At 45.7% G+C, this 16707-nt stretch overlaps 1 protein-coding gene and 1 non-coding gene across 6 annotated transcripts in view; both read left to right on the top strand.

Annotated features, from left to right (window-relative positions):
• Gripap1 (GRIP1 associated protein 1) overlaps nucleotides 1–16291 on the top strand; it is a 31127-nt gene extending 14836 nt beyond the window's left edge. For all 5 annotated transcript variants that reach the window (XM_057759156.1, XM_057759159.1, XM_057759157.1 and 2 more), the window contains 13 exons: nucleotides 392–526; nucleotides 5378–5473; nucleotides 5721–5933; nucleotides 6059–6172; nucleotides 7661–7738; nucleotides 7841–7936; nucleotides 8059–8115; nucleotides 8201–8300; nucleotides 9968–10098; nucleotides 13609–13731; nucleotides 13868–13961; nucleotides 14839–14993; nucleotides 15729–16291. In XM_057759156.1, the coding sequence (XP_057615139.1) occupies nucleotides 392–526; nucleotides 5378–5473; nucleotides 5721–5933; nucleotides 6059–6172; nucleotides 7661–7738; nucleotides 7841–7936; nucleotides 8059–8115; nucleotides 8201–8300; nucleotides 9968–10098; nucleotides 13609–13731; nucleotides 13868–13961; nucleotides 14839–14993; nucleotides 15729–15821 (1485 nt within the window). In that variant the 3' untranslated portion in view covers nucleotides 15822–16291. The remainder of the gene's footprint in view (nucleotides 1–391; nucleotides 527–5377; nucleotides 5474–5720; nucleotides 5934–6058; nucleotides 6173–7660; nucleotides 7739–7840; nucleotides 7937–8058; nucleotides 8116–8200; nucleotides 8301–9967; nucleotides 10099–13608; nucleotides 13732–13867; nucleotides 13962–14838; nucleotides 14994–15728) is intronic.
• On the top strand, nucleotides 7266–7429 carry LOC130868746 (U1 spliceosomal RNA). Its single transcript, XR_009056559.1, has one exon. It is a non-coding gene; the product is annotated as a U1 spliceosomal RNA (small nuclear RNA).
• Nucleotides 16292–16707: the final 416 nt, after the last annotated feature.

Genomic DNA, 16707 nt, shown 5'->3' on the forward strand with positions numbered 1-16707 from the left:
GTCTATTTATGTCCCTTTATAACTCTGTGTGAGCATTTTTCAGTGTGGTAGAAGATCCTTGGAAGTAACCAATATTCTGACCTTTAGCAACATAGAATCATGTTGCTTGTTCTTTTCATATAAATGAAATTGATGCTATTCTGTCCTTGCCAATTTTTTGGTACCTTTTATGTCTGTGAGCTTTATCAGTATGCAGCATGGGTTCTTTTATCACTGCATAGTGTTTTATCTCACAAATATTCCACTAACCTCTCTGCTTTTCTGTTTTAAATTTTCTGTCTTTCTACCTCACTTCATACTTCTTTCTATCTCCTTAGAACTGGGAGACCCAGGGGTCCCTGAGTAGTAGGACTCCCTGCATTCCATTTCCCACCATTACCACTTTCTCCAGATCCAGACAGCAAAGACACAAGAGCTGAACACGCTTCGGGAGCAGACCACTGAATTGACAGCTGAGCTACAGCACCGGCAGACTAAATATGAAGATCTAATGGGACAGAAAGACGACCTCAACTCCCAGCTCCAGGTGATGCTTCTTCTGACCTGGGTTGTAGTTTCCTAGTACTGGTGCAGTGAATTGTCCTCGAGGAATGCGGAGAAGACTTTGGAGTCAGGGAGACCTGAATTCCTGGCTGGCTGCTTAACATCCTAGTATCTATATGTCCTGATACAGGAAATTTGACTTCTGCAAAATTGAGCTTAAATTTTCCAGCTAGAGCCGGGTGGTGGTGGCGCACACCTTTAATTCCAGCACTCGGGAGGCAGAGGCAGGCAGATCTTTGTGAGTTCGAGATCAGCCTGGTCTACAAGAGCTAGTTCCAGGACAGGCTCCAAAGCTACAGAGAAACCCTGTCCCGAAAAACAAAAACAACAACAACAAAATTCCAGCTAGAGTCTCCATTCTGGTATTATAATGTACAATTTCTCATATGTAATGTTTGTGTTTGCTTCAGATTTTGTCTCATTTGGGAACATTGCATATAATTACTGAGATATTTGGGGGACAAAACCTAAATCTAAACATACCTTATACATATAGCCTGAAGGTAATTTTATAAAATCTTTTTAGTGCCCCTGCTTTTTTTGAGATAAAGTAGAGCTCTCTGTGTAACCCTGCTTGTCCTAGTACTTGCTCCAAGGCTGGCCTTGGATTCACAGAACACCACCTGCCTCTGCCACACAACTGCTGAGATTAAAGGTGTGTGCCACCACACCTAGCACTTAGGCACTTTAAGAGTGACTCATTGGTGGCCAGGTGTGGAATTCCCATATGTGGCATTATGTGCATACTCAAAAAATTTTAGATTTTAAGTCAGGTATACTGTGTATTACCTATAATCCTAGCACTCAGGAGGCTGAGGCAGGACGACTGCCATAAGCTGTCGGCTAGAATAGTACTAGATTAAATAAAGAAATTTGGGGCCGGACATAGTGGCACATGCCTTTAATTCCAGCACTTGAAAGGCAGGGGCAGACCAATCTCAGTGATTTTGAGGCCAACCTGGTCTATATAGTGAGTTCCAGGATAGCCAGGGCTACATAGTGAGACACTGTCTCAAGTAAAAAAAAAGTGTAGGGGGGCTGGAGAGATAGCTCAGAGCTTAAGAGCGCCACACTGGCTGCTTTTTCAGAAGTCCTGAGTTCAATTCCCAGCATCCACATGGTGGCTCACAGCCATTGAAAATGAGATCTGGTACTTTCTTCTCGTGTACAGATATACATGTAGACAGACCACTGTATACATAATAAATAAATTTTAAAAATGTGTAGGGCTGGTGATACAGCTTGTTTAACAAAGCACTTATATTGCTGTGCATGCACAAAGCCCAAGGTTCAATCCACAGCACTGCATAAGCCAGGCTTTATGATACAGACCTGTGATATTAGCACTTAGGGGGTACGTACAGGAGGATCTGAAGTTTAAGGTCATCCTAACTACAGCAAGATCAAGTCCAGCCTGGGCCTCATGAGCAGACCTTGTATCAAAGGGGGATGCTAGGGAGATGGTTCAGTGGGTAAGAGTGCTTGCTTTGTAAGTATGAGGATCTGAGTTCAGACCCCAGCATCCTGTAAAAAGTATGCCTGTAACTCCTGTGCTGGGAGGGGGAGGAGGTGATGACAGGATTGCTGGCACTTGGTGGCTAGCCAGCCTAGCCAAAAGCTATGAGCCACAGATTTAGTGAGAAACATTGGCTCAAAGAAATATGGTCAAAAATGAGAGGAAGATACCCAATAGCCTCCTCGGGTCTCTACATATTTGTATGGACATATGTACACAAAGGATTCATACACATACGCATACAAGTTTAGTTTTCTCTTATGTAAAACACTTAAGTAGGGAGCTTGGTATGGTAGTACTCGGTAGTCTGAGGCAGGAGGATTGCTCATAGGAGCTTAAGGCCAGCCAAGGCTGCGGAGTGAGACCTTGTTGCCAAAAGAAAAAATAAAATGCTAAGTGGGTTGTTCAGGTATGAATGATGCTAATGATGGTGGTTTTTTTTTTATTTTTGTTTAATTTGTTTGAGACAGTTATTTGTTATGTATTCCTGGATGGCCTGGTACTCATTATGTAGCCAAGGCTAGCCTCAAACTCATGACATTCATCGTTTCTCAGCCTTCCAAGAACTGCTATTACAGGCATGAGCCACCACACCTGTGTTGAATTATAGATCGCCAATTACCAGCGACTTAGGTTCTTTCTCTTTTTCAGTTTTACAGCTTTTGACACAGACTTCTAGTCTTTGCTTCCAGGGTAGTTGTTGAAACCATTTCACTTTCATGTTTACATTGCATATGGAAGGAAAGAGGAAAGGGAGCACGCATAACAGTAAAGAGCACCTTCCTTTCTTTTAAGACCATACTCTGCTGAGTATGGTGGGTCATGGCTGTATTCTTAGCACTCAGAAAGCTCACACAGGGCTGGAGAGATGACTCAGCGGTTAACACTGGCTGCTCTTCCAGAGGACCAGTGTTCAATTCTCAGTGCCCACATGGCAGCTCACAACTGTCTAACTCTAGTTCCAGGGGACCTGATGCCATCTTTTGGCCTCATTGAGCATCAAGCATGCATGTGGTGCACATACATACATGCAGGCAAAACATTTAAACACATAAAACCAAATAACTCTAAAATAATTAAAAATTTAAACAAGCTAACACGGGAGGATTATGAATTTGAGGCCAGCCTGGGTGACACAGCAAGACTGTGTCTCAAAAAACAAACAAACAAGGCCGGGCGGTGGTGGCGCACGCCTTTAATCCCAGCACTCGGGAGGCAGAGGCAGGCGGATCTCTGTGAGTTCGAGACCAGCCTGGTCTACAAGAGCTAGTTCCAGGACAGGCTCCAAAGCTACAGAGATACCCTGTCTCGAAAAACTTAAAAAAAAAAAAAACAAACAAAAAATAACAGGTGGCACACACCTTTATTCCAAGCTCTTGGGAGGCAGGGACGGATGGATCCCCATGAGCTTGAGGCTAGTCAGGGATACATGGTGGGACACTGTCTCAAAAACAAACAAATGAAAAAATCATAATAATAAATTAAAGATCTAGGTTACACTCACCAGTTCTAGATACAAATTAATCACTTTAACTGGACACAGTGATACTCATCTCTATTCCTAGATGTGTGGGGAACTGAGGTAGGCTTGTTTAAATCAAGGAATCAAGGCCAGGATAACAGAGTAAGACCCAGTCTCAAGAAAGAAAACACAAGCCAGATGTGGTGGCATGCACCTGTAATCCCAGCATCTGGAAGGCAGAGGCAGGCAGATCTCTGTGAATTTAAGGCCAGTCTGGTCTACATAGCAAGTCCCAGAACAGTCAGGGTTACATAGAGCGCCCTGACTCAAAACAAACCAGAAAGGGAAGGGAAGAGAAAGGAAGGAAAGGGAGGAAGGAGAGAGAGTAAAGAAAGAAAAAAAGAAAAAAGGAAAGAACAAGCTTTCTTGTTCTTGACCATCTTAGAGGCTGCTCTTGGTTGGGAGCTGTCCTGCACTCACAGCACAATGACGGTGGCTGCAGAGAAGAGATGATTAGATCTAGGTTCCAGTTTACTATGAAAAGTGGAAAATGCATGCTGGGATACAAGTAGACTCTGAAGATGATCAAACAGGGAAAAATGAAATTGGTTATCCTTACCAACAACTGCCCAGCTTTGAGGCAATCCAAAATAGGATACCATTATTCCATGGCTAAAACTGTTGTCCATCCTCACAGTGGCAGTAAAATTGAACCGGGCACAGTATATGGAAAATATTATATGGTATGGGCACTGGCTTTATTGACCCTTGTGATTCTGGTATTAGAAGCATGCCAGAATAAGCTAATGAAAAGTAAACCAGGAGGGGCTGGAGAGATGGCTCAGTGGTTAAGAGCATTGCCTGTTCTTCCAAAGGTCCTGAGTTCAATTCCCAGCAACCACATGGTGGCTCACAACCATCTGTAATGAGGTGCCCTCTTCTGGCCTGCAGGAATGGATACACACAGACAGAATATTGTATACATAATAAATATTTAAAAAAAAATAAAAAAATAAAATAAAATAAAATTTTAAAAAAAAAAAAAAAAAAGTAAACCAGGGCCGGGCGGTGGTGGCGCATGCCTTTAATCCCAGCACTCAGGAGGCAGAGGCAGGTGTATCTCTGTGAGTTCAAGGCCAGCTTGGTCTACAAGAGCTAGTGCCAGGATAGGCTCCAAAGCTACAGAAAAACCCTGTCTCGAAAAAAAAAAAAAAAGAAAGAAAGAAAAAAAAAGAAAGAAAGAAAAAAAAGAAAAGTAAACCAGGAAAGTTTTTCGTTAATAAAACTTGCCCGAGCTTGTTCATGCAGAAAACAAATGCAGGCATAGTGTCCAATGCCTGTAATCTTAGTATTTGGTAGGTAGAGTCAGGGTTAAGGGTTCAGGGTCCTTGTTGGCTATATAGCAAGTCTGAGATGAGGTCCTATCTCAAGAAGAAAGGCTTTTGACATAAGACCTTGTCTCAAAAAGAAAAAAGGGAATGTAGCTGGTATGACTGGGCACACCTTTAATCCCAGCACTCGAGAGGCAGAGGCAAGCCAGGGATACACAGTGAAACCCTGTCTCAAAAAAAGAGAAAAGAATACTAAGAAACAAGAAATGAATCACATGGCCCTCCCTGTCGGAAAAGGAGAAGAGAGAAATACTTTATAGACTATCATATTCCCAATTTAAATTCTGTTGCTAAGGGCGTAGGGAAGAGTAAATACTGGGGACCAAGCAGCAGCATCTGTCATTTTCCCATTATGATTGTGATTATAACACCCACTTTATTAGGGAAAGGTCTACTAGAAGTGTTCTAGGTTATTGGCACCTACCAGGGACTCTCCTCAAACTTTCCCCTTCTTTCCTGAATTAGGAGTCATTAAGGGCCAATAGCCGACTGCTGGAACAACTTCAAGAAATGGGGCAGGAGAAGGAGCAGTTGACCCAGGACCTCCAGGAAGCTCGGAAGGTGGGGCACCCTGAGAAGAAGGAAAGAGATGGCCCAGTCCTTGAGGGTAGGAAGTGATAAGGCCAAATCTTGAAACTGGAAAGAGAGAAAATGACCTTTTCCTAAAGGATGGGCAAATGACTCAGCCAGTTTCAAGGGCCAGGGAAGAGCTGAAGTCTGGCTAGTTCCTTGGGCATGGAACAGATTGGTGGTGTTTTGTGGTGTAAAGTTAATTCCCACTCTCTTGGCCTACCCTCTGGGTCCCCAGAGTGCTGAGAAACGTAAGGTCATGCTGGATGAGCTGGCAATGGAGACAATGCAGGAGAAGTCCCAGCACAAAGAAGAGCTGGGAGCTGTCCGATTACGGCACGAGAAGGAGATGCTGGGGGTGCGAGCCCGTTATGAGCGTGAACTTCGAGAGCTGCATGAGGACAAGAAACGGCAGGAGGACGAGCTCCGGGGGCAGATTCGGGAGGAGAAGGTGGGTGGGGTAACGATGCCCTTTCTCCTCTAAAAGCTGAAGACCATGGTGTTGGTGGTCAGGTAGGTGATATGTAGGGTGCCCAGTGCTTTGCTGCCTAACTCCTGACTGTCTTCCCCTTCCAGGCTCGAACAAGGGAACTGGAGACTCTTCAGCACACAGTGGAAGAACTTCAGGCTCAGGTACACTCCATGGATGGAGCCAAGGGCTGGTTTGAACGGCGCTTGAAAGAGGCTGAGGTAAGTTGGTGGTACCTGGTAAAGGTACAGAGCTGGTTAGGGGCACCCATGCTCAGTCTTTGTGCAGATTTAACAGGCATGTCTTTCTCCTGGATTGTTTCTCTGCCAAAAAGTTATAATATACTATCTTTCCATGTTTGGCAATACACTAATATTTACTTTAACAAGAACATTTATTGCCCCTTTTCCTGGAAAACTCATGACAATAATAAGAGGCAGTATCCTGTAGCAGAGAAGAGCGTACACTGGAGCCAGTGTTTCCCTAAATTTGCATGCCGGCTGAGCCACTTTCTAGTTGTGGGACTTTATGCAATGTATTTCATCTTTCTATGGCCCATTTTCACCTTTGACAGAAAGGGAATAAGAAGGATAGAAAGTGTAATTCATTGGTAGCATGAATGAGACCTCAACTTCAGTTCCCAATAGTAAAAATATTAATGATGAAAATAATGCCTTACTGTATAGGTATTTTAGGAAGATTAGAAACTGACTTAATGTATGTACAACCACTTGAATATTCCTGGCATGCAGTGTTGTTTTTGTTAAATAAAGAAATAGAAATGTAAATCACTTGATCTACTATGTGAATGGTGTAGGCTTCCATTTCCTACTTCTGCCTCAGGGCATATGCTGTTTCTCCCTGGCACGGTAGTGAGTTACCTGTCAATCCCGGCACTCAATAGGCTGAGGCAGGGTTGAGAGGTCAAGGCCAGCGCAGGCTATATACTGAGACCTTGTCTCAGAGTCAAAAGTGGGACTGAAGAGATGGCTCAGCAGTTAAGAGCTCTGGCTGCTCTTCCAGAGGACCTGAGTTCAGTTCCCAGCACCTTTATGACAGAAGAGGGCATCAGATCCCTCTAGCTAGTGAGGCCTGTGACCTCCTCCCCCCTCCTTTCTGGACTCCCTGGGCCCCAGCTCTTACCCCCTAACACACACACACTTTAGCTCAAAGACCTGAAGAGGCAGCTGCACCTGGAGCGGAAACAGGCTGACAAGCTGCAGGTGTACACGCAGATAAAGCACTCACACATAACACAATGGCAGATCTCTGTGAGCTGAAAGCCAGCCTCGTCTACAAGAGCTAGTTCCAGGTATACTTACCTGGCAGGGGAGATACCATGATCACGAAGGTGGTTTTTCCAGGGCGAGGCTTATCCATTGCACTCCGGATGTGCTGACCCCTGCGATTTCCCCAAATGCGGGAAACTCGACTGCATAATTTGTGGTAGTGGGGGACTGCGTTCGCACTCTCCCCTGATCTTAAAGTTCAAAGTAAGACTAAAAGACTTGCTTCATAAAAAAAAAAAAAAAAAAAAAAGAGCTAGTTCCAGGATAGGCTCCAAAGCTACAGAAACCTGTCTCAAAAGAAAAAAAAGCCCAAAGGTGTTTTTGTCACACCCCAAGAGCTCTGCTAAAAGTCACTTGCCCTTGACTAACTGAACATACTATCTTTGGGGGGCATGAGCAGACCTGGAACTCTTTTTATAGGAATCCTTGCAGCAGCAGCAACAGGAACAAGAGGAAGCTCTCAAGCAGTGCCGGGAGGAGCATGCCGCTGAGCTGAAGGTGATTCTTGCAGGGTGATGTTCCTGTCTCTGGGTACCAGGTACCGCTGCAGGAGAACATGGAATTCTTAGGCAATGGCCTGAGCCATTGTTTGCTTTGCAGGGCAAGGAGAAAGAGCTTCAGGATGTGCGGGATCAGCTCCAGCAGGCCCAGGAGGAGCGGGATGGTCACGTGAAGACCATCAGCAGCCTGAAGCAGGTCTGTGGTATCTCTGTGGTCCCAGACATAGCCATGGCCGAAACTTGCGTAATGAGGCAGGGAGGGTGTGCACTGCAGGCGGCTGTGCCTTCACCTGCCCACTGTGCCTTCTCTAAGCACAGGAGGTAAAGGACACAGTGGATGGGCAGCGGATCCTGGAAAAGAAGGGCAGTGCTGCGGTAAGCTAGTGAGGCCTGTGACCTCCTCCCCTCCTTTCTGGACCCCCTGGACCCCAGCTCTTACCCCCTCTCACACACACTTTAGCTCAAAGACCTTAAGAGGCAGCTGCACCTGGAGCGGAAACGGGCTGACAAGCTGCAGGAGCGGCTGCAGGACATCCTCACCAACAGCAAGAGCCGCTCAGGTGAGAGGGCAGGCTGGGTGGAAGTCAGCCCTTGGGCTGCCTTCTGTACTTCCTTTAGCCTTTGCTCCAGCCCTCTGTCCTGCCTGAATTCTTTTCTCTCTTTGCACTGTCTGCTTTTTTTGTGTCTGTGGCTTCTTACTACCTTCTCTGTTCCTCTCTGCCTATTCTTCCTGTTTGCTCCATATCTGCTGTTGCTTCTCTGCTTTCTCTACCGTTCCTATTCTTGTACCCTAGAAATCCTCACATGAGTTTAGGATCCATGATACAAGCCCCAACCCCCAAGTCATTCCCCTCTAGGAACTCACAGTGAATCATGGGACACAGAATCCCATAGGCAACAGCACCTCACTGTCTTCTCCTTCTCTTTTCAAGACGGGGCTTCTCTGTGTAACAGTCCTTACTGGTCTCGAACTCACAGAGATCCACTTGCCTCTGCCTCCTGAGTGCTGGGATTAAAGGAGTGCTAACACTGTCATCTTCATTACTATCATCACTGTTATTAGCATTGGGCTTTTTAAGACAGCGTCACTTTGTAGCCCAGGCTGATTTCAAACTCATGGTGCTCTGCTTTGGCCTCCTAAGAGCTTGGTTACAGGCATAAGCCGCCACGTCTGGCTTGTACTGTTTTCAATATACTGCTAACTCAACATGCGATACTTCTGGCAGAAGACATGTCTACACAAACCTGGAGTTGTTTCTCTACCTTTTCTTGCTTGCGAGTAGCTGTAAATACATCGAAATAACTCAGATTCAGTAATGGTTTTGATGCATTTCTTAGATCACAGACAGGCCTAGAGAAAATTGCCATCAACTGAGGTGCTAGGGGAACCCTAGTCGGGCACTGCATCCTTTTCGGAGATTCTTTGGAGTTTCCTTCAGAGTATGGTGCTAACCCTTTCCCTGATGCCTGGAAGCAGCTATAAGGGCAGTGTCACAAACTCAGTACCAATGCTTTCTGTTTTCTTTTTGAGATGGGGTTCTTCTGAGTTGCTAGGCTGGCCCTGAACTCCTCAGCTCAAGTAATCTACCTGCAGGCATGGACCACCATGCTCAGCAAGTGTTCAAGTGATATGGCAAAGCATATAGCTCTCACCAAACCAATTTCTCACTGAGGCAATCAACCTCCTGAAGGAACCTCCCCTTATAATAGTGGTGTTTTGTCATAGATTAATTTAAGAAGTGGGGAATAGATTTGAATTTCATACTGTACATCTTTCTTATCCATTAGATGGGACTAGGGTCTAGGTGAAAGACTACAAGTCCGTCTCCATCTTTGTTCTGAATGTGTCTTTCTCGGTGGTTTCTGTCAGTCTCGTCATGTACTGGCTTCCTGTCTGGGCTTTCCCCTGCATGTGTGTGTGCCGCTGTGCACTCTCAACTCTCTAGCTTCCTTTTTCTACAGCAGTGTCTGATGCCACTGAAATCTGGTGTCTGCTCCTTGCCCACACCCAGCCTCACCCACTTCCCTTTCTTCCACTGGATATGCGTACCAACAGAGGTAGTTCCTTGTTGCTTCCTGATCCAGATCTTGAGTTTGCTTGCCTACTCAAGTTTGGTGTCTTTTCCTCATTCCATCACTGGAAAAAAATCTCTGTTTGTGCCTCTTTCTGCTGGTTGCTGTCCCGAGATTCCAAGGGATTCAGGTTTGTTTTTCCTCCACTCCCCAGGCCTTGAGGAGCTGGTTCTCTCTGAGGTGAACTCACCAAGCCGGACCCAGACAGGGGACAGTAGTAGCATCTCCTCTTTCAGCTACCGGGAGATTTTGAAGGAGAAGGAGACCACAGCCGTCCCAGCCAGGGTAAGGGGCAAGTTTCACCTACTAAGACTGGAGGATCCCCATTTTTCCCTCACTTGAAATTGTCTACACTGACCTCCAGACAAGCAGTTCTTCTCTGTCTATGTCTCTATCTATCTATCTATCTATCTATCTATCTATCTATCTATCTACCTACCTACCTACCTACCTACTATCTTTTTCTCTGTATTTATGTGTTTGTCTCTGTCTCTCTCAGGCTAAGGATTGAACCTGGGACTTCACACATACATGCAGAACACGGGCCTCACATATACACATGCATGCAGAACATGGGCCTCACACACAGGCATGCAGAACACGGATCTCACACATATACATACATGCAGAACACGGGCCTCACACATATACATGCATGCAGAACACATGTCAACATTTGCTGTTCTACTAAGGTGCAGTCCCAGCCTCTAACAAACATTTTGTCAACTTCTTCCCAAACTCATCAACTTAAATTAAGACTGAGAGGCCAGTCATTCTCTCTGCCCCTCTATTTCATCACCATAGATTAATCCCACCTTCCTAGTGCTTTAAAGTACAAGCACTGTGGGAAGTGCACCACTCATGTAGGAAATCCTGTTTTCCAACTTATTTGTTATTATTTTTTGGAGATAGTGTTTTGCTATGTTGACCATGTAGACCTCAACCTCATAGAAGAGATCTGTGTGGCCTGCCTTCTGAGTGATAAGATTGAAGGTGTGTGCCACCATGTCTGGCTAGTTATTACTTTTTTAAAAATTTTATTTATTTTATGTGTATTGGTGTTTTGCCTGCAGGTATGTCCATGTAAGGGAGCTGGATCACCTAGAATAGAGTTACAGACAGTTGTGAGCTGTCATGCGGGTACTGGGAATCGAACTCAGGTCCTCTGGAAGAGCAGTCAGTGCTCTTAACCTCTAAGCCACCTCTCCAGTCCCTATTTATTGCTTTTTTAAATAGGTTTTTGAGACAGGGTCTCTCTCTACATAGCCCTGGTTGTCCTGGAACTCACTAGGTATTACCTGGCCTCAGATCTGCCTGATTTGCTCCCAAGTACTGGAATTAAAAGACATGTGCCCCCACGATTAGCCTTAAATAATTTTTTATTTTCATTTTATGTTTATGTTCTATCAGCATGTACCCCACCTTCATGCAGTACTCTTAGAGGCCAGAAGAGGTTGTCAGATCCCCTGGAACAACAAGCTAGTACAATAGCTAGTTGTGAGCTGTCATGTGGGTGCAAAAACCGAACCTAGGTCCTCTGGAAGAGAAGCCAATGCTGTTAACTCTTGGGTCATCTTTCTATCCCCTATTTAATTTTTTTTTCTTTCTTTTTCCTTTTTTTGATATTGAATTCTTACTATGTATCCTAGACTAGACTTGAATTCATGTTCCATTTCCATCAGCCTCCCAAGTGTTGGGATTATAAGCATGAGTCACTGTGGCTGATTTCCTTTATCATCATTATTGCCATTTGTCACATCGTGTTTCCTGCCAAATACTTTTTATTTGGATTTTTTTTGTTGTTTTTTTTGTTTGTTTTGTTTTTCAAGGCAGGGTTTCTCTGTAGCTTTGGAGCCTGTCCTGGAACTAGCTCTTGTAGACCAGGCTGGCCTCGAACTCACAGAGATCCGCCTGCCTCTACCTCCCAAGTGCTGGGATTAAAGGTGTGCGCCACCACTGCCCAGCTTATTTGGAATTTTTTTTAAATCATTACACAATTAATATGTATACACTGCTAGACATTTTTGGTGGAAATTTTTGTCCTTTTGGTTGTAATCTTAGCTAAAATAGCTAAATAATCTCTCCAGCCCTAGTAGGACAGTTTTGAATTTTTGTTTTGTTTTTTGTTTTTTTGAGACAGGGTTTCTCTGTAGCTTTGAAGCCTGTCCTAGAACTCACTCTGTAGACCATGCTGCCCTCAAACTCAGAGATTCACCTGCCTCTGCCTCCCTAGTGCTGGGATTAAAGGCGTGCAACACACTACCCAGCTCCTGGTAGGACTTTTTAAAAATTTTTTTGTTTAGCTGGGCGATAGTGGCGCACACCTTTAATCCCAGCACTCGGGAGGCAGAGGCAGGCAGATCTCTGTGAGTTCAAGACCAGCCTGGTCTACAGAGCTAGTTCCAGGATAGGCTCCAAAACCACAGAGAAACCCTGTCTCGAATAAAAAAAATTTGTTTTTGTTTTTGTTTTTTTTAAACATTTATTTATTATGTATACAGTGTTCTGTCTGTCTGTATGCTTGCTGGCCAGAAGAGGGCACCAGATCTCATTACAGATGGCTGTGAGCCACCATGTGGTTGCTGGGAATTGAACTCAGGACCTCTGGAAGAGCAGTCAGTGCTCTCAACCTCTGAGACATCTCTCCAGTCCTTGTTTCTGTTTTTCGAGGCAGAGTGTCTCTGTGTAATAGTCCTGCCTGTCCTGGAACTCACTGTGTAGAGCAAGCTGGCTTCGAACTCACAGAGATCTGTCTGCCTCTGCCTCCTGAGTTTTGGGATTAAAGGCATGTGCCACCATCACCTGGCTTTTGAAAAATATTTTTAACTAAAAAATTTTTACATTAGGGAGGCAGAGGCTAGTGAATCTCTGAGTTCAAGGCAAGCCTGGTTTACAGAGCAAATTCCAGGACAGCCAAGGTATTTGTTTATTTTTGTGTGGTTTTCATGCATATATGTGTGCACCATATGTGTGCCTGGTGCTCACAGAGGTCAGAAGAAGGCATCATATTCCTAGAGCCAGATATGTATGTATACGGTTGTGCTTTGCTATCTGGGTTCTGGGAACTGATTCCTGATCTTCTGCATGAGCAGCGAGTGCCCTTAACCACTACTCAACCATCTCTCCAACTCCTTGTTGGACGTTTTACATTTTTTTTTCTTTTTGCTTTTTTGACACAGTTTCTCTGTGTATCCTGGAACTCACTGTGTAGACCAGGCTGGCCTCAAACTCAGAGGTCCACCTGCCTCTGTCTCCCGAGTGCTGGGATTAAAGGTGTGCACCACCACTGCCTGGCCTTCTAGAGGACTTTTAAAGTGTCCCTTTTTTTGTAAAAGCTAGCATTCAGCTTCAGAGTAGACCTTGGTTTTTGTTGTTGCTGCTTGTTTATTTTTTTTTCCTTCTGTCTTTGTGTGTCTGTTCTGATGCTATTTTCCTGACATCAGCTGGTGGAAGAAACCAAACCATTTGACCTGTAGGAAACATCCCACCTTTAGATTTTTCTGCTTGCTTCTTAATGGTACCATTTAGCTTGTTCTACTGTTGCTTCCATTTCCTGTCATCTGGGAATTAGATGTCATTTGCTTCTTTTCGTCCTCTCAGTAGCACTCTTGTGGTGGTGGTAACACTGTCTGCCTCCCTTTAGGCCAAAGGAAATGTGGAGTTTCTAGGAGTGCCAAGTCTGGCCTTCAGCTGCTGCCTCAGAACTTATAGTCGCTGATGTGCCTCTACCCCCCTAACTCAGGTGGATGGGTGATGCTGAGAATGGCTAGATTTTCTCTCTCTTCTTTCTTGTAGTCTTTATCTAGCAGTCCTCAGGCCCAGCCCCCTCGGCCGGCAGAGCTCTCAGATGAGGAGGTAGCTGAGCTGTTTCAGAGACTGGCCGAGATACAGCAGGAGAAATGGATGCTCGAGGAGAAGGTGCTGTCTGTCTACCTGCTAGTCCCCGCGTGAAGTGTCCTGGGATGGGGGTGGAGGTGGGAAGGATGTCTGGCTGGATCCTCATGGGAGGCAATGTCAAGTTCAGGGGCTTGAGATGGGGTGGACCATCTTGCAGGTGAAACACCTGGAGGTGAGCAGTGCCTCTATGGCAGAGGACCTCTGCCGGAAAAGCGCCATCATTGAGACCTATGTCATGGACAGCCGGATTGGTCAGTGCTCCTTCCCCAGCCCTCACCTCCAGTGCAGCTTCACCTGCCCCTCCTTTTCCATTGTTCTATGCAGCTACTTCTCTCTTCTTGACCCATGGAGGGAAAGCTGGGAGGCTTTGCATTATTACGTGGCCTCCCTTTGTCCTTACCATTTCTAACCCTGCATTCTCTAGTGTTTTCCCAGGACTTTTCTTCTATACCCTTCTTTCTCCCCTGCTTTCTATTTTTTTATGTTTTTTTTTCTGTTCCACTACTTAGTAGCACTATTATTCTGTTTCCATTTTTATTTGTTTGCTTATTCTTTGAAACTGGATTTTGCTCTGTTGCCTTGGCTGGCCTGGTACTTGCTTTGTAGCATAGGCTAGCCGCAGACTCTCAACAGTCCTGCTTCAGCCTTCCAGGTGCTGGGTTTGCAGGTGTGCATGACTGTACCTAGCCGTACATCTTCATTTGTTATATCTTCCTTCCTGTTCTCTTCTCTGACCTCTATGGCTATCCCTTCCTCTCCTATCTGCTACCTTCTCTCTCCTCTCTTTTATTCCTTACTTTCGAATCTTCCCCTACTTCCTGATTTTTCCTAGTTTAGCAATACCCACTGACATGCTCTGAGGGTTTACTATGTGCTCTGTGTGTCACATGCAGTCATATATATGTTCCCAGCACCATGAGTTAAGAATATCCCTATTTTTGAGTCACATGACTAATGACAGCTGGGTTTCACCTATCTAAGCCTCTGCCCCCAACATAACATTGCTTTTCTCCCTCCCCTCCTGCCTGCTCTTTGCTTTTCTCCTGTCTCCTCTGGCTCTGCCTACTCTCTCCTGTTCCCTGCCCCTGGCTCTGCCGAGGGGGCGGTGCTCAGCCTGGACCCTTGCAGATGTGTCTGTGGCAGCAGGCCACACAGACCGAAGTGGGCTGGGCAGTGTCCTGAGAGACCTAGTGAAGCCAGGCGATGAGAACCTTCGGGAAATGAACAAGAAGCTGCAGAACATGTTGGAGGAGCAACTCACCAAGAATATGCACTTGCACAAGGCGAGTGTGGACCACCTGCCTCCCTACCCACAGTCCTTGGCTGTGCCCTTCCTAGTTGCCCTTGTCCTCCCAATACCACCTTCTACTCATCGGCCATCCTTTTGTGTTTCCCTCTTCTACCCTCTGATCAACTTACCAGTTGAGCCTACCACTCTTCCATCTGTCCTTCCACCCACTCATCCATTCAGTTTTTTTGTTTTGTTTTGTTTTTCAAAACAGAGTTTTTCTCTGTAGCTTTGGAGCCTGTCCTGAAACTCGCTCTGTAGACCAGGCTGGCCTCGAACTCACAGAGATCCGCCTATCTGCCTCTGCCTCCCGAGTGCTGGGATTAAAGGCGTGTGCCGGTGATGCATCATTCTTTCATCTACTCAGCAATCACCCTTTCCCTCACCTACTTGTCACATGCCTACCTACCTTTTTGTCCTCTACAAAGTTCATTTGTGAACCTATTTGTCTGCCAAAGATTCCTGATGAGTTCATCCACACAATGATTCCCCCACCCACCCAAATACTCCTTCATCACTAAGGGAGTCATACCCAGGTCCTACCTTGGAGAAGCAAGTGGACATTTGTTAGAGGAGAAGGTGGTGGATCTTCCCATCCAAGGCCTGATACCACTGGGCTCTGGTTAACCCAACAGTCCATTTAACTACAGATAACATCTCATATTTGCTACCAGAGCTGCTGCGCCCTTTGTCCCCTTCTCTAGCTCCTGATGGATCATTTGTTTCTTAGGACATGGAAGTTCTATCCCAGGAAATTGTACGGCTCAGCAAGGAATGTGTGGGGTCCCCTGACCCGGACCTAGAACCTGGAGAAGCCAACTAAAGACCTACGGGCTGCACCTACTTCCATTCCCTTCCAGAATGCCATTCACTCCCTGGGTTGTGGTGGGAAAATAGAGGCTGGCACCAAATCTAATATTTTAGGAGATGGACATTAAGAGGGCTAGAAGCCTATCTATGGCTGGTATTGATGACCCCCATCATATGGCCAGAGGCCCTTGTGGGGGAAAGATCCTGAAGGAAGGGCATGGATTTTTTTCTTCTTGGCCCTGGCTCCCAGGGGCATCTGCCTTCAACTCTGCATGAGCTTTCCCTCCCAGAGACCAACTCTTTTCATTTTATTTTTTTAATTTATGTTTGGAAGCCTGGCTACTCTGCATTTGGGACTGGGGATGTTGGGTGGGGGTGCAGTCCATGCTCAATGTTCCAGCAATGTGTGTATGTGTGTGAGTGTGTGTGTGTAAAGGCTTTGCAGCCCAAATACCATCTGGCCAGACGGGCCCACCAACTGACTGTGTGGTCTCGTTCTTTTCAATCGAGGGACGTGTTGGGAGTGGGGTGGTCATTGCACTGACTGTGTGGTCTCGTTCTTTCCAATCAAGAGGGACGTGTTGGGAGTGGGGTGATCATTGCTCTGGAATGGGGAAGGTGGCCTCTGGCTCGTTTTTCTTCTTCCAGTCTCAGCTCACCTGGTTGCTGACAGACCTCTCAAAGGGAGTAGCAGAAATATCTGCAGATATGTGGGGGGTGGGGTGTATTAAATTGAGGGTATAGATGAATGAACAGATGGGAGGATGGATAAGTGGTTAGATGGACTGAAGGATAAATAAGTGGTCGTATGGCTGGAAATTAATGCATAGGTAGACAGATGCATGGCTGGATGAATAAATGAGCAGATGAATCTGTAAGTGGATAGAGTATGGGTAAAT

The sequence above is a fragment of the Chionomys nivalis genome, chromosome X, assembly GCF_950005125.1.
Source record: "Chionomys nivalis chromosome X, mChiNiv1.1, whole genome shotgun sequence".
NCBI classification, from domain to species: domain Eukaryota; kingdom Metazoa; phylum Chordata; class Mammalia; order Rodentia; family Cricetidae; genus Chionomys; species Chionomys nivalis.